General features: G+C 41.8%; 1 protein-coding gene and 1 long non-coding RNA gene across 4 annotated transcripts in view; one reads left to right on the top strand and one right to left on the bottom strand.

Moving 5' to 3' along the window:
- The window catches only part of MSH3 (mutS homolog 3), a 121,006-nt gene that overhangs the window by 85,712 nt on the left and 10,732 nt on the right, over positions 1–24,562 (bottom strand). For 2 of the 3 annotated variants that reach the window (XM_084833563.1, XM_084833564.1), the window contains exons 6-7: positions 22,547–22,669; positions 18,763–18,929 (exon numbers count right to left, since the gene is read on the bottom strand). In XM_084833563.1, coding sequence (XP_084689689.1) covers positions 18,763–18,929; positions 22,547–22,669 — 290 coding nt within the window. Of the gene's footprint in view, positions 1–18,762; positions 18,930–22,546; positions 22,690–23,438; positions 23,557–24,562 lie in introns of all 3 variants that reach the window. The other variant, XM_084833565.1, reaches the window with a different exon arrangement.
- Positions 17,733–23,682, top strand: LOC146352241 (uncharacterized). The gene is made up of 3 exons (XR_014787642.1): positions 17,733–17,821; positions 18,421–18,532; positions 22,603–23,682. It is a non-coding gene; the product is annotated as an uncharacterized LOC146352241 (long non-coding RNA).

Genomic DNA, 24,562 nt, shown 5'->3' with positions numbered 1-24,562 from the left:
ATGGAAAATTTAGCCACGACCTATTCTTTAAGTATGAGCTCTGAAATATGCAGTCAACTGGGAGCGTATAACGTAAACTAAGCTGCTTGAGGGTGACCTGACACAGAAAGGCTTTAATTAGTTGCAAAAAATTATCTTACATTCATTTAGCAGTTTCCTTAACAGAAGGTATTGGACAGGAAGCAGTGGACAGCTGATTATGCAATTACTCTTCTAATTAATGCTTCCTTTGATAAGCTGATGCAGATTTAAGAAGCCATTACGGGTGAGGAAAATGCCCTTGTCAATTTTCCAATTAATGATTTTAAGCTTTCCTGGCAGATTTTTGAAAATGTTTTAAAGTATATTGGTCTTGCAATTTCTTTATTAAAAGTCCTAGTAATCATATTTCTCAATGATTCTGTATATTTCAGTAGACATTGTATATATGTAATAAATGAACCATTTACACAACCAGGTGGTTTTGTTTATATGTTTCATTCCAGTAGTGTCAGGATTAACTGGAACGTGAACTATGAGCTCACAGATAATCTACCTTTGAGGGTTTTCGGACTATCGTGGGGGGAAAAGAAGCCACCGTGGCTTCTCCCCATCTGCACGACTTGTGCACCCGTCGTTTACATAACCCATGCTGCAGCGCAGGTTGGCATATTGTCCAAACACGGTGCAGCGGGAGTGACTTCATACTCACCCTACAACCCCTACTGCAAGTCATGGATTGTAGGGTGGACATGAAGTTACTCCCCACCACACACCAGGTTTAGATGACATGCCAACCTGCTGCAGCATGGGTAATTATGTAAACAAAGGGTGCACGTGCAGCACACACAAGGGCAGGAGGAGCAGCCACATTGGCGTCTTTTTCCCCTGTGATCATTTGAACCTGGACACTATCTCTTACATCTAACTACAGTAATAGAGAGTGTAGGAAAAAGAACATTGTATTCTCAGGTCTCAGCATGGTTCTACCCCTAAACAGTCCACTGTATCCTCCCGGCCTGGCCATAAAGGCTCCTGCCTCACAATTAATCTTTGCCTGGGCAACAAGATGATTTTGGCACTGGTTGTGCAGTTCCCTAGTTTTGCTAGAGGTGTTTCTGCCTGTCAGCCTGCCTCTCTATTCTGCTTCCCTGATCCTCTTTGTCTACTAAGAGGGTCTGCTGGCTCAGATATTGGCCTGTCGTTAACTGCCTCCACATTGACCCTTCTTTGAGTCTTCCCAGTCAGTGTTCAATCAAAATCTGATCCCAATCTACTGGGATCACATTTCAGCTCCCTGGATACTTGGCTGCCTGCTGACCAGTGCAGGAGAACATTTTTAAGTTGAAGCAGTACAGATTATCATACACATCTATGATATGAAAAGTTGTACTGCAGCATATCCAAGAGGATACTGGATCTTGGACTCCGACTGAACATATTTACTGTGTGCATAGCTGGTTTAGAATAGATTCTTCTGAGACAATTTCAATTCCAGCTATTACATTCATCATTCTCTTAGTGGAATGAGGATTTCCTTAAATCCAACTTTTTGTGAAGACTGCAAACATTAAGTATAAACAGGACAAAGTTACTAGCAATCAGTACTGGTTTATATTTCCTAGCAGGTTTTTTCTGCATAACAAATTAAGTGTATTTCTTTTAGAACAGGAACAGAAATAAATGAAGTTTCAATGAAAGGCCTTCTTTTAACAAAGATTCATAAGAATTGGTGTCTACATTTATGCAGTTTGCTGCAAAGCCAAGCAACAGATCATATTTTCCACTCTTTTTATAATCATACGTGCATAACTATCAATCCTGAATCTGAAAGCAAGTTAAGCATGATGGACTTCTCTAAGCTGCTCTCTCAATGCCAGTATCGGCAACTCTGAAGCTGAATCTAGTTATAACTGGTGAATTGCCAACAGCTGCATGTATATAGATGAGGCCAGCACAGGGATCTAGGAAGCACATGTCTGCATTGCATGAGGACTTTAATAAAGCAGCAGAAAGGAAGAAACATAAGTGTCCAGCAGATACAACAATTGTAACTCCATTATGTAGTTGCCTCACTCAGAGGGAAGAATTACGTAAGAAATTCCTCCCCATCACATGTAACTGATATTGCATAAAACATGTCCTAAAATGGATCAGGGAAACACAAATAACCTTAATAAATTTGGATGAAGCATATTCCAGATCAACAAGACACCCTGCAATTTTCTTCAGAGGATGCAAGATAGTCTTCAGAGTGATCCACAATATCTGTCAACCAAACTAACCTCTCCCCTGGTGCATGAGAAGAAATAGTTTGCATTTATAGCATACACTACTTTATTCATTTTATTATTTATGAATTTACAATATCTGTGTACTGTATCCACATCCAAAGATTCTGGAGTGGTGAACAGTAGAAAGGATAAAAGAATAAAAACTTGTTGAAATAAGTACTATTTTTAAAAAGAAACAGAGTTCGGCTCAAACCAAGTTATTTACCACATTATTTAATTGCTATTGCTTGTTAAATAACTTGTTTTGGTAGCAGGCCAAACCTTTCCAGTCCTTTAGAAAATTAAAATGGTTTAACTCACATCGATTAGGGCTGGAAATCTGGATTTCAGGTATTTAAACAACTGATTAGACTTTTATTAAAGAGCTTTATTCTTTCAGTCTACTCCTTGCCAATCTTCAGTGTTAGAATAATTACTGCATATATCACAGATAAGTGATTTTATTATACTCTGAAAAATGGAACAGAATGTGTTTGATAATCACAGACAAGCAAAGCAATGATTTGAACTTTGTGCAGATGTAATCCTGCCCAATTCAACTAACCATAATTAAGCAACTGAGAGCTCATCATGGGCTTGCACACTTCTCTGTCTTTCACTCTCATGTAGGCAATGACCCCTCAGTTTCAGTTACCTATGGTTAGTACTACAGATGGATTATTAATGGTAACAGTTAACTCAAATCATACAACTATGGTTTGGCGCTAACAAAGAAGTTTTAATGCTGGACACTACAAAGAAGTTTTTTTTAAGGAAAAAAAGGAGTCTTCATCTCCTGCTAATACAATGCTCAAGAGCCCCCCAAACTGCCAAAAGCCTATCCCCAAATTTGCCAGCTGCAAATGGGGCAGTGAATTTGGCGGAGGGAGTATTTTCATTCATCACTAATCAACTGAGTCCAGACATAACATTAATCATAGCTAGCTCAGAAACTGAAAGAGGAGGCATGAAATATCTGTGCAAGATGGAGAGTGAAGTAGGCAATGTTACATCTGCACTAGGCTTTACATATCATTATAGCTCTACTGAAACAAAATGATCTGTTGATTTGCAAATAGTTGAACTTACATATTAACTAAAATGTATCCCTCATTTCAGTCCATTGGATATTGCACTGTGAAGTGATGTAATTGTGCTATTCATAGGATGTACACAGTGCTGCAAAAGAACTAAGTGCTTTACATTATAAAAAATTACAAATGTAACTTCTTAACTATCAACCAGTTCTGTTACAATTCTGGCAGTAATACTTGAACTATGAAAATCCTGTCCCCAAATTTGCCAGCTGCAAATGGAGCAGTGATTTGGGGGCAGGGGGGATTAACTAAACATACCCATATTTTGTTTCCTTCCTCAGTTCTCAACATACTCGCTTTTTTACTCTTGCATTCCTCACAGTTAAGAGCAGAATATGTAATAGAAAGTGAAATGAATGTCACAACTTAGAGCCTGAAGGTATCACAACTGGAAGCAGTTGAGTAGCATGAACTTATTCAGCTCACACCACTGTAGCTATTCTGACATCCTATGCCTGGCAAACTGCCAGAGCTGGGTTGTGTGTGCAGAAGTCTATGGCAAACCAGGAGCTGGGAACCAGGTGTCATAGACAAGCCAGGAGTCAAGACCAAAGAGCAAATCGGGCCAAACAACATTGCTCTTCCTTGCCTCTTGCTAATTAGAAGTCAGGACCAAAGGTCAACCAAAAGATACAGGAACTTGTTAGAACATGGGAACACTTTGTTGCTCAAGCAACTGGAACAGGAAACCCTGTTATAGTACTTCCTGTACATGAGGATCCAATAGCCAGCCTGAATGGGCAGGGTCATTCCAGGACAGAGGATACTAAACTGTTTGCTTGCCCTGCTGCCACCACTTCCTCCTCCTCCGCCTATCCCTGCTTTTTCCTATCGCCATGCTCACCTCAGGAGCAAGGAAGCAGGAAGTCTGCCAACTTCCTGCTTCCTTGCTGTTGAGCTGAGTGTGGCAGGAAGAAGCAGCAGCGGCAGTAGTGGGGGAACAGGGGTCCTGCTAGGCACACCTCCTGGTGCTTTCTGCTGCATTTCAGTGCCACCACTCAGATGAAAAAGTGGTACTGCAGCTACTGGCTCAGCAGGTACAACCACTGCTGCTGATTGGCCTGGCTTCTCAGTCTGAGCGACTCACCAGTCAGGTGAGCTCTTACACTGTAAGAATATCTGCTTGTATCATCTCCAGACAAACAGCCTTTACAGTGAAAGTGGAAAGACAAAACATGAGCACTGTACATGGGACGGGGTGGGGGGAGTGAAAGGAAACTGATCAGTCCAGTGAATGATCTCTCATTTAGCAGAATGCAACACCTGGAACTCTGCTACCATGTGGAATTTGAGTCATTAATATCAGCTTGTCCTGGAACACAGAAAAACATAATGGCCAAAAATTCAGCTCACTGCAGCATTAAGGCACAAGGTTAGGAAAATTTCAGTGCCAAAAAGCAGAGACATCCAAGATCAAGTAATTTCTTTCCCCAGTGGTCTCAGTTGTCTTACTCACATACTCCTCCGCAATGATATGGGTTTTCCAGACAAATTTAAATCTGAAATAAACTGAAATCTGCTTTAACTTTTTAAAGAGATAAACAACATAAGACGAGCCCTCCTGGATCAGGCCAGAGGTGTATCCAGTCCAGCATCTTATTTCGCACATGCTGCATAAGTATCTTCAAAGTTTTCCCAACAGCCAAAAGTAGAACTGAAATATTTTACTGGGAGAGGGGGATCAATAATTTTGATAATAATTATTAATAATTAATGTGGCTGAAATGTTATAGCCAAACAAATTCAAAGCTTTAGTTGGAAAATATTTTTATTGGAAAACTTGTAAATATCTTAAGATGACTATTTAACAGCATATACTTAACTATATAGTTTAAAACAATTTAAGAAATTAAGGCACTGAAAACTGCTATCACACTAATTTTAGCACAATACTTTTATTATTTATTGTAAAGTACACATTTTTCAGGGGATCATCACATGAATTACAATTTTAAGCTACCATTTGACTGGCATTGTCAAATTGAATGCATTTTATGAAACAATGCATTTTTTAAAATACTTTTTTCTGTGGAAAATATAGCAGCAGAGAATTTTCCACCTCACATCACTCTCGCACACACATTAACTAAACCCAGGATCACCCCTAAGACCTATTGTGCCAGCAGAGCCTGAATACACACTGGCACAGGGAATCTATGACAGTGTACCTACTGCCAGCAGAACCCTTATACAGGCAAAGCATTCAGTTGACCAATAATTACTGCAAGTTAGCTGTGTTAAATAGAATATTTTAGAGCAAAAGCAAAGAGATATACTAATATCCAAAACAAGATGCCTCTAGCAGCACTTGATGGTCTGATGCCAGAAGGGAGTGAAAAGTCAGCTCATGTCAAATTTGGTACTTATATTAGAAAAAAAAAAGATACTGAGGAAGCTAGACTATTTCAGGTCACTGTAATAAAAGAATGCTGTTGTTAGTAGAGGGTTGCCCTGAAGGCTCAAATAAGGTTACACCAGAATGTGCAGATGTAAACCAAATTAAGAGGCGCTCAGATAAATCAATGATGCTGATATGTCTTCATTACTACAAGTCACTGACATCTAAATCACTGTGGATATGCTGCAGTGAGACAGACCCTGGACACCAGTGAGAGTAGCTATTGCCAGCACTTTCAGAGGAAAGGGAAATATCAAGTACTTTGAAAGGATATTTGAAGAAAAAGGATTTGGGATGTATTAAAAATGTGATGAACCTCAGAGAGAGCAAAAGAACCTTTAACCTTAAATTATGTAGGCTTCTTGTAAACAGAGAAAAAACATGGAAGACACTGCTCACCCCTTTATTCTGAACCAGGCACGGGGAAGCAAATACCATAAAGCAAAAAAAGTATTTTGAAAATAAGTTCCCCAGAGGAACCACGCTTACGAGCTAATTTTTGCTGACTGCTAGAGTCATGCCCTTTCATCGCATCGCAATAAAAATCCTAAGGTATTCTGGTTATGTTAATCACAGTAAGAAAGCCTTTGGCTTATTTGGAGGACTGAGAAACTTGGATTTTTCACACATTTAGCTATGTCATTAGGGAAAAGGTTCAAAGTTAGAAGAGAATTCTTCAGGACAGAGCTTACCAGTGGGGGGATGATGATGTATTCGATAAATATCCCACCCAGCAAAGTTAAACCATCTGTTCAGGTAGTCTGGGTAAAAAAAATATGGAGAAGCTGTTAAACAAACCCCCTAATAAAGGCTAGGGTAAATCCCCTATGGGACACAGAGTTGACTTGGACAGTTGATATGATTGCACCCAAGTGCCCTCTCCCACTTGGCCAAGCCAAATTAGTTTCTTGGTATACCTCGGCGCTGAGGGCGATAAAGCAAGATGAACATCAGTTGGAACGCAAGTGGAGAAAGGGTTGTGCTGAATGCAACTGGACATGGGTTAGAGCCCATTATCGAGCCTATTCTGTGATGGTGGGAGTGGCAAAGAAGGAGTTCTTTTCCTTCTCCATTGCATCTTCATGGTGTTGCCCAGCAAGCTGTTTCAAGTGCTGAAGGAGTTATTACAAACTGACCCTAGAAGGAAATTGGTCATACCCTCGGTGGCACACTATGATAAATTTACAAGACAATTCAAAGGTACATTTTCCCATATGTGACATGACCTAGACTCCACAGTTAGTGAAGTCCCATTAACTGAGGTAACCAGAGCACTATGAGGTCCAGCTGTATTGGATGAGTTTCAGTTGTTGAGGCACAAGGTGCTTGGTTGGATCTGACTGGCCACTTGTATGATCAAATCTTGCCAATCTTGGCTTGTTACATCCAGTATGGAGGGGAATACTGGTTAGGTCCAGAAGGTTATGAATTCCTCCTCAAGAGAGGGAGTGATACCAGCCTCTTTGAACGAGGCAGCAACAAGACCACTCCTGAAGAAACCTAACCTGGACTCAGAAATAGAGGACAACTAGAGGATAGTTGCTAATATCTCCTTTGGGGGCAAAGTGCTCAAGCAGTTGCCAATCAACTCCAGCATTCTTGGATAAAACTGATTTTCTAGATCTTTAGGCCTGGTTTTGGGACAGAAACTGCCTTGGTTGCCCTGTGGGATGATATTTGCTGAGACAGACAGTGGGAGAGTGATCCTGTTGATTTGATCGGCTAGCTGGGTTAGGAATTAGGAGCACTGTTTTACAGTGGTTCCAGTCCTACTTGGATGGCCATTTCCAGAAGGTGGTGTTGGGGAATTATTGCTCTGTGGCGTGGCAGTTATGTCACAGGGTTTTGCAGGGCTCAATTTTATCCCCCATGCTATTCAGTATCTACATGAAACTGCTGGGGCAGATTATCCAGGGACGTGGGCTGAGGTGCCATCAATATGCAGATGACACACAGCTTTCACTCTACTTTTCATCTAGCTCAGGTGAGGCAGTGGATGTCCGGAATCGGTGCCTGACCAGGGTAATGGGCTGGATGAGGGCCAACAAACTGAAACTCAATCCAGATAAGACATAGGAACTGTTAGTTGGTGGTTTGTCTGCACAGCTAAGTGATGCTCAACCTATTCTGGAAGGGGTTGCACTCCCTCTGAAAGGTTAGGTGCACAGTTTGGGGGTGCACCTGGAGCTATCATTGTCACTTGAGGCATAGGTGGCCTTTTATCAGCTTAGGTTGATACACCAACAGTGACCCCTATATGGACACAGATAACCTGCTGACCATTATCTTCATTCTGACAACCCCCCAGTTGGATTATTGTGTTGTACATAAGACTACCTTTGAATATGGTTCTGAAACGTCAGTTCATTCAAAATACAGATGGTAGGCTACTGAGACTAGGCAATGATTATGTTTTGCCAGTACTTCATCAGTGCACTGGCTTTTTACCCATTTCAAAGTGTTGGTGTGGAACTTTAAAGCCCTAAACAGCTTGGGACCAGAGTCCTAACCCTAAAGGAATGTCTCCTCTTGTATGTAACTGGTCTGACCCTTAGGTCATCTTTGGAGGCCCCACTCTGGGTGTCCCTGCCAAAGGAAGTTAGGTGGGTGTTTAAGAGAGAGGGGGCTTTCTAAGTTGTGATGCCATTTGTGGAATGCTCTCCCCAGAGAGGCTTGCTTGACGCCTATATTGTTATCTTTTTGGTGCCAGGCAAAGACCTTTCTTTTCCCACAGGCATTTTAGAGTTTAGTCTTTATGGCTGCCTTTTTATATTTTATATTTAGTTCAGTGCTGTTTGTTGTTTTGTACTGTAACTTACTTGTTGCTTTTATGCTTTTATATTATATTTTATTCTTCTGACTTTTGTAATCTTCCCAGAAAATGTCTATGACTGGACAGATTAAAAATATAAGAATTAAGTAAGCAGACATTAGACATTTGAAGTGTGTGTGTGGCGGAGGGGGGACATTGTTTACAAAATCAAAAACAAAGTGACCAATTAATAAGCACCTAATTGTTAACAGCTGTTCCAAATAATGGCAACTCCATGCTGCTATACATCAGCCTATAACACAACGCTTACAAAACCCTGTGACAAACCTTAATGCCACATATTTCTTACTGCTGTTTGATTAAAACAGACAGAAGACTTTCTCAGCAACCTCCTATTTCCAGGTGCACCCTCATCTCTACCAGTATAATAGGTATGAGTCAACCTTCCTGCTGCTTTCAATCTTCACAGAAAAAACTACGGAATTCCCAAGTGTACAAAGGTAGTGAATACAGTGTTAGTGTGAATGAGCAGAGCCACTTTTGAAGACCTTCATCCACAGCGAAGTTAGGTTTGCTTTTCTTTGCAATGGACCTGTTCAGTCACACTTAGACCCTGGCTACATACCTACTTCACTTTCCTTTCATACTGAATACAGAGTCTTAGGCTTGCAAGCACCTTCACAATGTTCAGTAATAAAACAGGAAGATGTTCTTCAGATGGATCTTTGCAGTTCTACAATACAGAACGTGCACGTGCAGACAGGCTGTAGTACAAGGTGTACTCCCCCTTCCGCTCAACAAAATCTTTTACCTGCCTTTCTTCATCTCAAGGGGAAAGGGAACATATACCTCCTGTCTTCCAATTCTTAACTGAACTGCTGTAAAGATACCTGCAAAAGCTGCCTCTTTCTTCATATTAACATATATGGCATAGTGCTTGATAACAGCTAACAGCACGGACAGTGACTACTTTAGTTGAACATCTTGACAGCTGCAGATATTGCTTGTGCTCTAGTTGAATGTGCACACATTTCCAACAGACACTGCCCTTGAGCTAGGCTATAACCAGTTTTGATAGCCAAAACAATCCACCTAGATTGGTATTTTTTCAGAACTTCTTTTTCCTTTATCCTTTTGCAGATATACAAAAATGATAAAAGTTCATCCTGAAATCTCCTCTCCTTCATTTATAAAAAGGCAAAGCTCTTAATCCCCTTCATGGATCACTGCCTTGTTGTGGCGAAGGGGCTTGCATAACTCAGTGAAGCCATAAGCTATGCCGTGCAGGGCCACCCAAGACGGACAGGTCATGGCAGAGAGTTCTGACAAAATGTGGTCCACTGGAGAAGGAAATGGCAACCCACTCCAGTATTCTTGCCAAGAAAACCCCATGGAACGTATCACAAGGCTAAAAGATATGACGCCGGAAGATGAGCCCCTCAGGTCGGAAGGTGTCCAATATGCTACTGGGGAAGAGCAGAGGGTATTTTCAAGTAGCGCCAGAAAGAGTGAAGCGGCTGGGCCAAAGCCGAAAGGACACTCAGCTGTGGATGTGTCTGGTGGTGAAAAGAAAATCCGATGCTGTAAAGAACAATATTGTTTAGGAACCTGGAATGTCAGATCAATGAATCAAGGTAAGCTGGAGGTGGTCAAACATGAGATGGCAAGATTGAACATCGACATCTTGGGAATCAGCAAACTAAAATGGACAGGCATGGGCGAATTTAATTCAGGTGACCATCATATCTACTATTGTGGGCAAGAATCCCTTAGAAGAAATGGAGTAGCACTCATAGTCAACAAAAGGGTGGGAAAAGCAGTACTGGGGTACAATCTTAAAAATGATAGAATGATCTCAGTACGAATCCAAGGCAAACCATTCAACATCACAGTAATTCAAGTCTATGCCCCAACCACTGATGCCGAAGAAGCTGAGGTTGATCAGTTCTATGAAGACCTACAACACCTTCTAGAACTAACACCAAAAAAAGATGTCCTCTTCATCATAGGGGATTGGAATGCTAAAGTAGGAAGTCAAGAAATCACCGGGATAACAGGCAGGCATGGCCTTGGTGTACAAAATGAAGCAGGACAAAAGCTAATAGAGTTTTGCCAAGAGAACATGCTGATCATAGCAAACACTCTTTTCCAACAGCACAAGAGGCGACTCTACACATGGACGTCACCAGATGGTCAATATCGAAATCAGATTGATTATGTCCTTTGCAGCCAAAGATGGAGAAGCTCCATACAGTCACTAAAAACAAGACCTGGAGCTGACTGTGGCTCAGATCATGAGCTGCTTCTTGCAAAATTTCGGCTTAAATTGAAGAACGTCGGGAAAACCACTAAACCGTTCAGGTATGACCTAAATCATATCCCTGATGAATATGCAGTGGAGGTGAGGAATAGATTTCAGGGATTAGAACTGATAGACAGAGTGCCTGAGGAACTATGGACGGAGGTCCGTAACATTGTTCAGGAGGCAGCAACGAAATCCATCCCAAAGAAAAAGAAATGCAAGAAAGCCAAGTGGCTGTCTGATGAGGCTTTACAAGTAGCTCACGAAAGAAGGGAAGCGAAAAGCAAGGGAGAAAGGGGAAGATATACCCAACTGAATGCAGAGTTCCAGAGAATAGCAAGGAGAGACAAGAAGGCCTTCTTAAATGAACAATGCAAAGAAATCGAGGAAAACAACAGAATGGGAAAGACGAGAGATCTCTTCAAGAAAATTGGAGATCTCAAGGGAACGTTTTGTGCAAAGACGGGCATGATAAAGGACAAAGAAGGCAGGGACCTAACAGAAGCAGATGAGATTAAGAAGAGGTGGCAAGAATACACAGAAGAACTATACAGGAAAGATCTGAATGTCCCTGATAGCCATGATAGTGCGGTCACTGAACTTGAGCCGGACATCCTAGAGAGTGAAGTCAAGTGGGCCTTAGGAAGCATTAGTAACAACAAAGCTAGCGGAGATGACAGTCTTCCAGCCGAGTTATTTAAAATCCTAAAAGATGATGCTGTTAAAATGCTGCATTCAATATGCCAACAAATCTGGAACACTCAACAGTGGCCACAAGACTGGAAAAGGTCAGTTTACATTCCAATTCCAAAAAAGGGCAACGCCAAAGAGTGTTCAAACTACCGCACAATTGCGCTCATTTCACATGCCAGCAAGGTGATGCTCAAAATCCTACAAGCTAGGCTTCAGCAGTATGCGAACCGAGAACTACCGGAAGTACAAGCTGGGTTTAGAAGAGGCAGAGGAACTAGAGATCAAATCGCCAACATTCGCTGCATCATGGAGAAAGCAAGAGAATTCCAGAAAAACGTCTATTTCTGCTTCATTGACTACGCTAAAGCCTTTGATTGTGTGGATCACAACAAACTGTGGCAAATTCTTAAAGTGATGGGAGTACCAGACCACCTTACCTGTCTCCTGAGAAACCTGTACGAGGGTCAAGAAGCAACAGTAAGAACCAGACATGGAACAACCGATTGGTTCAAAATTGGGAAAGGAGTACGACAAGGCTGCATATTGTCACCCTGCTTATTTAACTTATATGCAGAGTACATCATGAGAAATGCTGGGTTGGATGAATCAGAGGTCGGAATTAAGATTGCTGGGAGAATTATCAACAACCTCCGATATGCAGACGATACCACCCTAATGGCAGAAAGCGAAGAGGATCTAAAGAGCCTCTTGTTGAGGGTGAAAGAGGAGAGTGCAAAAGCTGGTTTGAAACTCAACATTAAAAAAACGAAGATCATGGCATCTGGCCCCATCACTTCCTGGCATATAGAAGGGGAAGAAATGGAAGCAGTGACAGATTTTACTTTCTTGGGCTCCAAGATCACCGCAGACGGTGACTGTAGCCATGAAATTAAAAGACGCTTGCTCCTGGGGAGGAAAGCTATGGCCAACCTAGACAGCATAGTAAGAAGCAGAGACATCACCTTGCCGACAAAGGTCCGTCTAATCAAAGCTATGGTTTTCCCAGTAGTAATGTATGGCTGAGAGAGCTGGACTATAAGGAAGGCTGAGCGCCGAAGAATTGATGCTTTCGAACTGTGGTGCTGGAGAAGACTCTTACGAGTCCCCTGGACTGCAAGGAGGTCAAATCAGTCCATCCTAAAGGAAATCAACCCTGAGTGCTCATTGGAAGGACAGATAATGAAGCTGAAGCTCCAATATTTTGGCCACCTAATGCGAAGAGAAAACTCCCTGGAAAAGACCCTGATGCTGGGAAAGACTGAAGGCAAAAGGAGAAGGGGACGGCAGAGGATGAGATGGCTAGATAGCATCACCGATGCAATGAATATGAACTTGAGCACGCTCCGGGAGAGAGCGCAGGACAGGAAGGCCTGGCGTGCTATGGTCCATGGGGTCACGAAGAGTCGGACACGACTGAACGACTGAACAACAACAACAACAAAGCTCCTAATGGATGCAATTAATGTCAGTTCCACATGGGCCTTCCTAAATCCTTTGATTCCTTTATGATTAAACAATCATCTAGATATGGGGGAAGGGGGGACCTGTAATCTGCACTTGTAGATGGACTACCATCACTGTCATAAGATGAATGGGGCTATAGATAAACCACTAGGAAAAACTGAAATGGTGCATACTATATTGGAATTAAGAACTTTCTGTGCATTTGCCTTATAGAAATGTTATTCATATTTTAAATATAAAGCCAAGAATAAAACAGTCTGTCTTGGAGTGACTGAATAAACTCTAAATAAATTACGGACTTAGATTTATGGACTTGGTTCAAATTTGTTGAAGGTTCTCAAATCCATAATCGGTTGTTTTTCTCTCTTCTTTCTGTCTGTTAAAGAGAACTGTAAGTAGAAACCTTCCCCTTATATTTTGGAAGCACCTTTTAAAAGAATCCATCTGCTTTAGCTGAGCTAGTCAAGCAGAAGTCCAATGATCCTCAGAACCTACAGAACGGTACGGCGTGAATCTACAGTGCAGGCTATCGGTAATATGAAAAGGAGCTATTGATCTGTTATCCTTGACCAGTGATCGCTGAAGGTGGATAATCTGTTGCTTAACTGGGCATACATGAATCCTCTGTCCTTTTAGTCTGTAAAGCAAATCCCTTAAACTAGAGCCAAACTTATATCCTAAGACTGACCAGTTCACATGTAATGAGAAGCCACCGTGGGTGAATTTCTAAGCGCGGCTTCTTGTTGTGATGCTGGTCACCATTTTGAAAATTCAAGCCACAACAGGGGTGCATTGCAGCTTGTTGTTACATGTGAACCTGGCCATGGTGGTTTGCTGGGATGGTTAACAAGCCACCCACAAACCTAAAACAGACCATGGATTCTGGGTGGCTTATTAACCACCCCAACAACCCACCCTGGCCAGGTTCACACATAACAACAAGCTGCAGCATCCCCCACTGTGGCTTGAATTTTTAAAATGCAAAACAGCAAACCCTGCAGGGAAATTGACCTCCATGCAAACCAGATCACTGGCTCAGTTGGGACTTCTGACAGAATCAGAGCAACAAAACGTCATCCTCTGGTTCTGAATTGGTCTGAATTGGATTTTACTTCTGAGTCAGGTAACTGCTTAGCTGGTACCTCAGTTGAGCTTTTGTCTCCAACACTGCATGTAAAAAGGATAAAGGAGGATAAAATGGAGGAGGATCGTATAAGCTACTTTGGGTTCCTTGCAAGAGGAAAAAAGGCGGAATATAAATGTAATAAATATAAATAACTGCAGGTTCACTTGTTTTATCTCTATAGTCTGATCCATTAGACTTGCAAAGAAACATTACCTCTTCTCAGAACCTAAAATGTATCAACTGTGGAAGAAAAGGACCATGCCAACTTGTATGTTGTCTTTCACTTACATCACACAATGAAGAACATTAGTCCTAATCTCATAATGAGTGATTATGCCAATGAGATTCGAATCGGCGGAATTGCGTGCTGCAAACATCTACTTGAACACAAGGCCATCTAAGGGATATCTCTCTAGGGATTTGGCATAGCATGACATACCCTTATTCATCTTCACATTAGTTATGGGTGCCAAAATCATAGACTCTTCATCCTATCTCTGATCTTCTGATACAGAAGGGATCACCTCCATATCTGACAACATATTCTCTCTCTGACAGAATAATCTCCCTTATCTTCTCCAATATGTATTATCAACACTCAATGAAAGTGGTTTCTTAAATCTTATCTCACATAGTTCCAAAACAGACTTGTAAACACTACCTTTATTTAGGTCAGTACCCGATCGTCTTTAGGTATATAACCTACTCTTTATCAAAGTCATGCTCTTTTGATTTCTGTTCCTTATGCGTAGCTGCAGCAGCAGCCTTTGGCAAGGCCAAAACTATTTTTTCCCCCGGACTCACTCAGCAGGGAAGCATTTCCTATAGCAGATGTATTCCCTATGGCTAAGACCTTCAATCATGAGACTCTAACAATTCTGCCTTCCATCGTGAAGCTCTAACACTTTGAACCTTGGGAGTGAATGGTAGATATATATTGCCTTTATATTGGCATATATTGTCTTTAGCGGCAGCACTATGCTCCTCTTCCAAACAAGGCATACAAAGTGCATTACCATCAGATGGATCAACCTTTCCATCACACATGGCACATTGTTTTAACAACCCCCTCTGTGCTATGAGTGCAACCCAACAAAATGATAAACTTATCCAAGGGCAAACATTAAATTATTATACTTTAATAACTATCCTGACAGGTACAACTTTGATCAGCTTGGAGAAGCTCTACTGATCCTTTCACCAAAGTGGCAAAGAGAGATTCAGGGAGGATTGGTGGATTTTCTCTCTCCTCAAAATGAGGAAAGACAGGCAAAACCATTAATCAATAGGACAGGGAACATGTCTTACGCTCAGGAGGAGTTCTGGGAATTTATGTGGCTGGCCTGTACATCTGCAGTCATGCAATGGGAAGTGATTAAGAGCTATGAAGAAAAATTAATGACTGAACAGTATCAATATCACTACTTGCTCACTTCTCATAACGGGTACAGAAGTTTGAAAAGGACTTCATAGTACAGTTGAAAATGGCATTCCATAGGGGATAAGTAGATTGTTCTTAATCTGCATGAGGTTTTTTAAAAAGAATATATCATTGTTTTTATTATGCTTATAGGCCATCCTGGGAAAGTTTTTGAAAGGCGAGATATAGATCCCTAGAATAAATAAATGCTTCCATTTCTTCCATTAAAACCAGTGACCTAAAGGTATAATTTTGAATAGATTGTGGCTACAAAAAGTATTTAGGAGTAAAGGCAGTAGCATTATAGGAGGCACTAATCAAAATCAAATATTGTAGGGCCCTCTAGTGGTGAAATGTTTATCATAGTAAACCATTTCATTATACAACTTTTCTATTTGAAAAATTAAAGCATTTTGGGGTTTGGGGGGTTTTAATTCCAGATTAATTACGTACATTTAGCCTGTGAAGCTGGTCTGTTATCATTCCTTTAGTAGGGTGAAAAAGTTATAGCTGCAATCAGTCAGGAGCTTAGCAAATATCAAATTCTTCCTAAAAAAAATAACACTAGTACATTCTTATTAACACCAGGTGCATATGTTGGGGGAAAAGGAAGAAATAAAGCTAATCTTATAAACGTTTGCTAACTGGCTTAAAACTGTAATGTTTTCAAAAATATCTGCTTAAAAATAACTTTTATCAATCCCAAATGCAAGACTAATTCTGAACTGGCTACCAATTCCAATAAACTCTTATCAAAGTGCACTGGGAACATTAGGAAATGATAATAAAATTAAAATGTATTCCATTACATTCCACTATAGCAAAATAAAATCCATAGGACAGGTCTGTTTGCTAGGTAGACTGACAACCAGGAGAGGTGACAGGTCAGCTCCAATACCACTGGGGGCTCCAATACCAGTGGTCTTGGGTAGGAGAAATATGGTGTGGGGCAGGGGCTATCCAGGTCAGGGGATATCCATCACAGAGAGCTTTGTTCTGTGCCACATTTCAGCACTTCCTCCAATTGTGGGTACGGCAGTTGTCTTATCAGTCAGCCCTTGGGCCTGAGTTGCTGATGCTGAATGCCAGATTGGATCTTAATAAAATCTTCCTTAGTCATACTCTGATCATGAATGAAGAGGCTGACCTGGCATAAAACTGAGGCCCATGCAGCTGAACGGAGGTGGGGTCCCTATTGTGCTCCCCTGGGTTTTCAGAGGGTCAGGAAAAGGGAGTTGCTGTCATCGGTAGGAATACCATCTCTTTCTCCTTTCTAGAATTCCTGTTCTATTGAGTGCCAGTCTAGAGTGTCTGTACTTGGCGCTGGGTGAACAGGACAGATTAGAAATTCTGCTAAGTACCACCTACCTCAGTGGCCACCTCACTGAGCTGGCAGAGTTGGTCTTGGATATGGTGTTGAGATCCCACAGGCTTGTTTGTTCTGGGGAATTTCAATGTCCATATCAAAGCTGCTGGATCTTGGGTAGCCCAGGTTTTCATGGCTGCCATTACAGCCATGGGACCATCCCAACATATCATCCACTCAATGCATGTGGCTAGACATACTTTTGATTTGATGTTCCCTATGGAGTAAGAAGGTGGTAATCTGAAGGTGGGAGAGCTCACTCCATTCCCTTGTCATGACCAGATTACCTTCTGGTGAGATTCAGAATGTCAGTGGCTCTCTCCTCTGCAGAGGTGGGGGATACATAAAGATGCTCTGCCCCTGGGCACTGATAGATCCTTTTGGTTTCCAGACAGCTCGGAGGAGGGGGTGTTCCAACTGACAAGACTGGCTCTCCTATCAAAGCCCTGATTGATCTATGGAATTCAGAGATGGCCAGGATAGTTGACACAATTCCACCTGACTGTCCTATCTCACTTAGCCAAGTCCAACTGGCTCCAGAGCTTAGGGCAATAAAGCAGGTGGGAAATGACTAAAACGCAAGTGGAGAAAGACTCCTTATGTATGCAATTGAACACTACTACATCATCAATATTGAGCCTACTTAGTGGCGGTGAAGACAGCGAAGAAGTGCTAATTCACTGCCTCCATTGCTCCCTATGCTGACCAGTGAAGCTTTTCCGAGTTGTTTACATGCTGACCCAAAGGTGATTGAACCCTTGGTTGCCTACCGTGGTTTATTTACTAGGAATTTGGACGATAAAACTGTTTGCATTTGTTGGGACCGTGATCCCACTGTTTTAGCAGATCAATCTCAAGAAGTGTCCAGAGCGTTGCTTAGCTCAGTGTTATTGGATGCGTTTGTTAGTATGTCCTGAGGATATGAACAAGGTGCGTAGACAGGTTTGGGCGGCCACCTGCATTTTTGGCCCTTGTGGCTGGTAAAATCTAATAGGAAGGGGGATGGCTGGTTGGCCCTGGACTGCCTGGAGGAGGGGGAGGTAAAACTTCCTCTTAAGGAATCCTACCTGGACCTGGAAAATCTGAATAACTATCGGTCATAAATGTCCCCTTCCTGGTCAAGGTTCTTGAGCAGGTGGTGGCCAACCAGCTCTAGGTACTTTTGGATAGGACTGATTTTCTGGATTCATTTCAATCAAGGTTGCAGCCTAGTTTTGGTGGAGACTACCTTGGTCACCCTGTATGATGACCTCTGTTAGGAGAGGGACAAAGGAGCACGTCTCTGTTGGTACTCCTTGATCTCTCAGTGGTTTTCAATACCATCAATAATGTTATCCTTCTGAAATGGTTCTCATAGTTGGAGACACTGCTTTGGGGAATATTATTGGGCTCTGTGAAGCCTCCAGGGTGGGTTCAATCTTGTCTCCATGCTGTTTAACATCTACATGAAACTGCTGAGTCGGGTCATCTGGAGTTTTGGAGTGTGTTGTCATCAGTATGCTGATGAAGTTTTTTTGTCCTTTATATAGTGAGCAGATGTGGCAGTGGATGTGCTGAACTGGTACCTGGCCTCAAAAATGGACTAGATGAGAGCCAACAAACTGAAGATCAATTCAGATAAGACTACAACATCGTTAATAGGTAGTTGCTTAGTCCAGATGGGTAAGGTGCAAGCAGTTCTAAAGGGATTACACTCTGCATGAAGGAGCAAGCGCATATCTTGGGGGTACCCTTCGATCCATCATTATCACTGGAGGCACATTTTAGTTTTTATATCGTCTGACTCCTCCCATTGTTGCCTTGGTCTATCTCAAGTCTGGCACTGATATCCAAATCAAAACATCAAATGCATCTATTACCTAGAAGCTTACCTTACAGAAGTCATAGTGTTGATAAGTTTCTCAGTTTGATCTGACACATATTTGGGAAGAATAATTTCAACAGGCTGCAGGCGTAAAATTAGACTTTCCAACTCTAAACGAACTACAGAATCCTGAAAACTGGTAAAGATAACTTCTCCTGTAGTAGGCTGGACAGCCTGAAAAAGCAAATGTAAACATAATAAAATATTTAGGCAGCAATCCTATACCCACTTACCTGGGAGTATGCCCCATTGAATGTAATGGTACTTCTGAGTAGATAGGTATACTGTTAATTTATTAAATTGCTATTGTAGCATAAACCTATACAGCTCAAAGGGTGCTTGTGTCTGCCTCTGTAACACAGTTATTGAACACAGAAATGGAGAAATTTTGAAGACTGCTATAATGAATCGGCAAAGAAAAATATCATACAGTTTCAGTTATTTATGAAAAGTCTTGTTTTCTTACTAGGCCAATAATTGATTTAAAGCAGGAAACAAAAATATAATGTAAGACATGAGAAAAAAGAAAAACAGAACAGTCTAAATAAGTTTGTTATCTCAAATACACTTCATATAATTCTACATGGATGTACTGACAATCACATCCCCAAACATTAAGAATACTATATAACCAAAATGTATTAGGAGTAAACTATGGACACTTAAATTCAGTGTCCTGGTTTGCATGACAACAATCCTTCGTGGGTTAACTTACTTTCAAGGAGCTGCGGTGTGTGCCAGCCGCCATTATGAATATGCAAGCCCTGGCCAGGGCTTGTTATGTTTTGCGAACCCAGCTGGCATGGTTATTTGAGAGTTAAACAGCCCTCAGATAACCCATGGTCTGTTTTAAGGTTATGCTGTTTAACGCTCAAATAACCCCTGCCAGCCAGGTTTGCATGACAAGCAAGAGCAACCTCCATCCAGGGCTTGCACATTCATAATGGCGATTGGCATGCATCACAGCTCCTCAAGGGTAAATTAACCCATGATGGGCTGTCTTGTCATGTGAACTGGCCCAATGCTTTCACCAGATTGCTACTTTATAGCCAAGGTTAAATAGAATTGTCTTCTGAGTTTTATAAACCTAAAGCATGAAGATCCAGGTCTTCCTGAAATCTACACATAAAAGCTGCAATTCTACACACAGGCTTCTTAACTCATTATAGGCAATGGGAGTGATAAGAAGTCTAACGGCATGCAGGACTCTAGCCTATAACCACAATCTAGGTGCTAAGTGCCACAAACAGACTGGGCTTTCCCACTATGGAATGGCTTCATAGACCTACGCCTTCTGTAGTCAGAACAGATTACAAATCGCTTGCCACATCAAAGCTAACTTCTTTCAAAAGTTATGTGCACTACTACTAAAAGAATGCTGCCCTCATCATGGAACTAAGGTAAGATCAGACCAAGGTTCATTTACTCCAGTATTTTGCTTCCAGTAGCAGCCAGCCTCTGGGTGTTCACAGGCAACACCTGACATTCAAAGGCTCCATTTAGCCATCATGACTAATAGCCATTAATGACATATCCTTCCTGAATGTGCCTAAATCCTTTTAAAAGACATCTACACCAGTGGCCATCACTACATCTGGTGAGAGTTCATTCCATAAATTAATTGTGCATTTTGTGAAGTAGCTCTTGATTTCCTTGTTCCACTGTCAATTAGTTTCATTAAGTGAAACCAAATTCTAGTATATGAGAACTAGATTCTCTGAAAAGAAGTGTAGATAGGCTTTTCTTTGCCATCCCAGAATACATCTCTGCCATCTCAGCAAGTGACCGTGTGTGGTTCCATTGCTGCTGTACATGAGCAGCCAAACAAGTGACTAAATTAATGGAGCAGAATTAAACCCTGTTAATTCTGCTCAATCCCTCATCAGCTTTTGATACCATCAACGGTATCTTCCTGGATTGACTCCGTGGGATGGGTGTCAGAGGCACTGCGCTACAGTGGTTCCAGTCCTATCTATGGGGCCAATTTTAGAGAGTAACATTGGGTGACTTTTCCTCAGCCCCTTGACAATTGAGCTATGGGGTTCCACAGGGTAACATCTTGTCCCTAGTGCTGTTTAACATCTATATGAAGCCGCTGGGAGCAGTCATTACAGGATTTAGAGCTAAATGCCATCATTATGGTGATAACATGCAGCTCTATCTCCCTGTGAGATCTGAATCAGGAGAGGCTGTGCAAGTCCTGAATCAGTGCCTAGACTCAGTAAATGGGCTGGATGAGGGCCCATAAACTGAAGGTGAATCCTGGCAAGACAGAAGCCCTGTGGGTGAGTGGTTCCTGAGTTTGGGAGATAAGTTCATTGCCTGTTCTAAATGGGGTTGCACTCTCTCTGAAAGATCAGGTTTGTAGTCTAAGGGTACTCCTAGATCCATCAGTGTCGCTGGAGGCCCAAGTGGCTGCAGCTTCCGAGTGCCTTTTACCAGCTTCAGCTGGTTCGCCAGCTATGGCCTCTAGTGGACAGGGATAGTTTGACCACGTGGTACAGGCATTAGTAACCTCAAGACTGGATTACTGCAACATGTTCTATTTGGGGCTGCCCTTAAGGCTGGTCCAGAAGCTGGAGCTAGTGGAGAATGCAGCAGCAGTTGTCAGGAGCTGCCCCTTTTCAGCATGCAACTCCTTTGGTGAGGGAAATGCACTGGCTGCCTATTCACTACTGGGTCAGGTTTAAGCTATTAGTACTAGTGTACAAAGCCCTAAACAACTTAAGACAAGGATACCTGACAGAGTGCCTCCTTCCTTACCAACCTGTCCAGCTATTGAGGTCATCGGAGGGCATGTACTTGGTGATTCCACGTGGACCCACGGCCTGGTTGGAGTCCACCAGGAAAAGAGCCTTCAGTGTGGTGGCTCCCTTCCTGTAGAACTCCCTGCCTTTGGAGGTCAGGCAGGCGCCAACGTTATGTTCCTTCTGGCACCTCCTGAAGACGTTACTAGCTCAGGAGGCCTTCCTTGAGTGACCAGCCGCAGTTTATTAATTTTTTTACATGGTGTTTTATTCCTTTTATTCTTGGTGTTCACCACTCCAAAATCTTTTGATGTGGAGTGGTATATAAATATTGTAAATACTAAATAAATAAATGTAGGTGTGGCATTGTATCTAGGCTGTCAATACCAAGCAATTTTCAAGATTTCCTCATATCAGGTTGCATCCAGTCAAAGTGAGTTGCACTTAGCTCCCATTCAAATCAACGGGACTGAAGTGCAAATTAACCTATATCCAACCCATAAATTCTTGTATAAAAAAAACTTAGCTTGGATCCAAAGAAGGATGTGGGCAAAATATTATTTTCCCACCCTCTCCTTCCCCTGGGAGCATCCTGAAAGGCCTATCCCAAATGCCATGGGACTCTCCTAAATGGTTTGTGTTGTAGCACGTGGGGGTACACTAACTGGGTTTGTCAAAAATCAGGCAGATGCACCTTTGTTGAGTGGGAGCTCAGATCATAGATGACTGCCCCACACCTGCTGATTTTTGACCAACCTCCCTCTTCCCCACAGCCCCTCCACACCACAACCCACCCCATTCAAGACAGTCCCTCAACCCTCAGGAGGCTTTTTGAAGGGCAAGCTGCCAGAGAGGAAGCAGTGAAAAAGTCACCTTCTACCCACCCTTTTCAGCTGGCACTTCTGTGGATCAAGTCCAACAAATGGTAGTATACCAAAACCTAGTTAGAGATACTGTTAACTTCTTTATGAACCCCCTCAAGCTATAAACAAGTACAAGTACAAAAAAGTATCAAGTCCACAGACGTTCCTCAAGAATACTTACCACTATGCCTATGACAATGTCCTGTCTCTTATCCCTTAAATTTTCTTTGCTTTCAGAGATACAGAGGAGATAATTATCACAGACATCAGATGGTATTTCCTCAGCATCCAAAAGACTGTCGAGCTTCAGAAGAGGATTCACATTTACCAAATGTTAAAGAAAACAGATTTTTAGATAAAGTATAGTTCTTACCTAGTCCAATATACCATGGTTTATTGGTTTGAGGTAATTACATCTGAACCAAGCCATTGTGTGAAGAAATACTCTCTCACACTCCAGTCAGGGTCATTTGGGTCACCCTGAATTCTAGTATTAAGGGAGAGGAAGAACATTTTCTGTTTTTCCACATGGGTTGCTTTATAAAACTCCCGCAAATGCGTTTGCCTTTTCTCAGAGGGAAAATAATTTAATCCTCCTGATCATTTTAGTTGTCTTTCTCTAGCTTCATGAAATAAACCTAACTATATACAGTATTATGACTATGACAACATCACAGATCTCTATCATGTGCGCCATTATATATCTATATCATGTGTACCATATAATGCAATACTATCTGAAGACAATGAAAAACAGTCGGGTGCAGGAAAGCCATTATTTCTAACTTGACAGACTGGGGAGGGAGGGAGAAAGTATGCATATGTTAATATGGACCATCTGCCTGCCTCCAAAGGAGGATTAGAGTGACAATCCAATATTTGCCTATTCGGAAGTCACATTAAGTTCAAGGGTGCTTACTAAGTGAGTGTAGAACTGCAGCCTGAGAGGATATGACATGAAGTAAGGAAAGAAAAATTTCATCAAAAAGAAAAACTGGATGAAGCCCAACATATTACTTTACTACAGTTATTCCTAAGAAAAACAATCCATATCGATTAAAATATAAGGATATCTTCTCCTAGAATTGTAGATTTTGTATACAATGCAGTTAGTTTTCGGGCAAAGAGGGAGCTTCTGTTCTCTCCAATAGCCTTCAAAGCAGCTGTTTCTGTTTGTTTTATAACTCCTACCTACAAAGCAAGCAAATGTAAAGCAACTAAGAAACAATGATTTATGAAAAAATCACATTTAATACTAAGTATAGCATTATGATGGCGTGGGGATAAAAATCAGGCCTATTAAATCATTCCAACTGCAACTTTCTTGTCCTGAAATCCAGATATAGAGTACACTCATCATGCACCATATTGAAGCAAAGGAGCAATGATTTGTTCTCTGTTCTACATAATGAAGTTCAACATTCAGCAGTGAAGATAGAAAAAAGGAGTAAAAGAAGTGTGGTAGTTATTCAGCTGCAATAAGTATTTGCTAATTTCTATACTTAGTCCAAAATTAGCACATTCAATTCAGCTGAAAATGACTGAAAAACACTTACTTCACTGCCAGAATTACATTATTTTGATGCTGTTCTGTATGAAGTGCTGCATCTTCTCAGCACCATTCTCCCCTTTGTTCTCATTGTCTTTTAATCTGAACTGTGGTGACCCACATGACTTTGTTATGCCATCACAACCAGAATTTGACAATTTTGCTCACCTTGCTCAACATAGCAACTCCTCAGTCAGGCTCTAGCAAGTGAGATGAGCCCAAGGATTCCTTCCAGCATTAGATCTGCAGAGGGGAAGGAATGATCCTCCCCTCAAACATGAAGTCGGGGATGGTTGGCACAAGCAGGAACTCAAAACAAAAGTCTCCCTTCTCTGACTCTGAGCTGGAGGAGGATAGCTGAAGTGTGTCAACTTGTATTTGTGTCTCCCAGGTAGTTGGAGCTTCAACAGGTCCTAAAGATGCAGAGGCTGAGAAAACTGGCAAACCTCTGCAGTCCCTAACCAATTCTGAACTGGAAGGGGATAGCAGGGTCATGTTGGCTTGTCTCTGCACCTGCCACGTAGTCAAAGTGTCAACTACCTGGCAAGTCCAGAGGCACACTTCTGTTGCCCCTAACCAGCTCCAAACTGGAGGGAAACAGTGGAGGTGCAACAGCTTATTGTATTTGAGAGGTGCAACACAAAATCA

This window comes from Heloderma suspectum, chromosome 2, assembly GCF_057233095.1.
Source record: "Heloderma suspectum isolate Gila_16-S chromosome 2, 16-S_ref, whole genome shotgun sequence".
Classification (NCBI taxonomy): domain Eukaryota; kingdom Metazoa; phylum Chordata; class Lepidosauria; order Squamata; family Helodermatidae; genus Heloderma; species Heloderma suspectum.
This window is presented reverse-complemented; position numbering and strand designations above follow the sequence as displayed.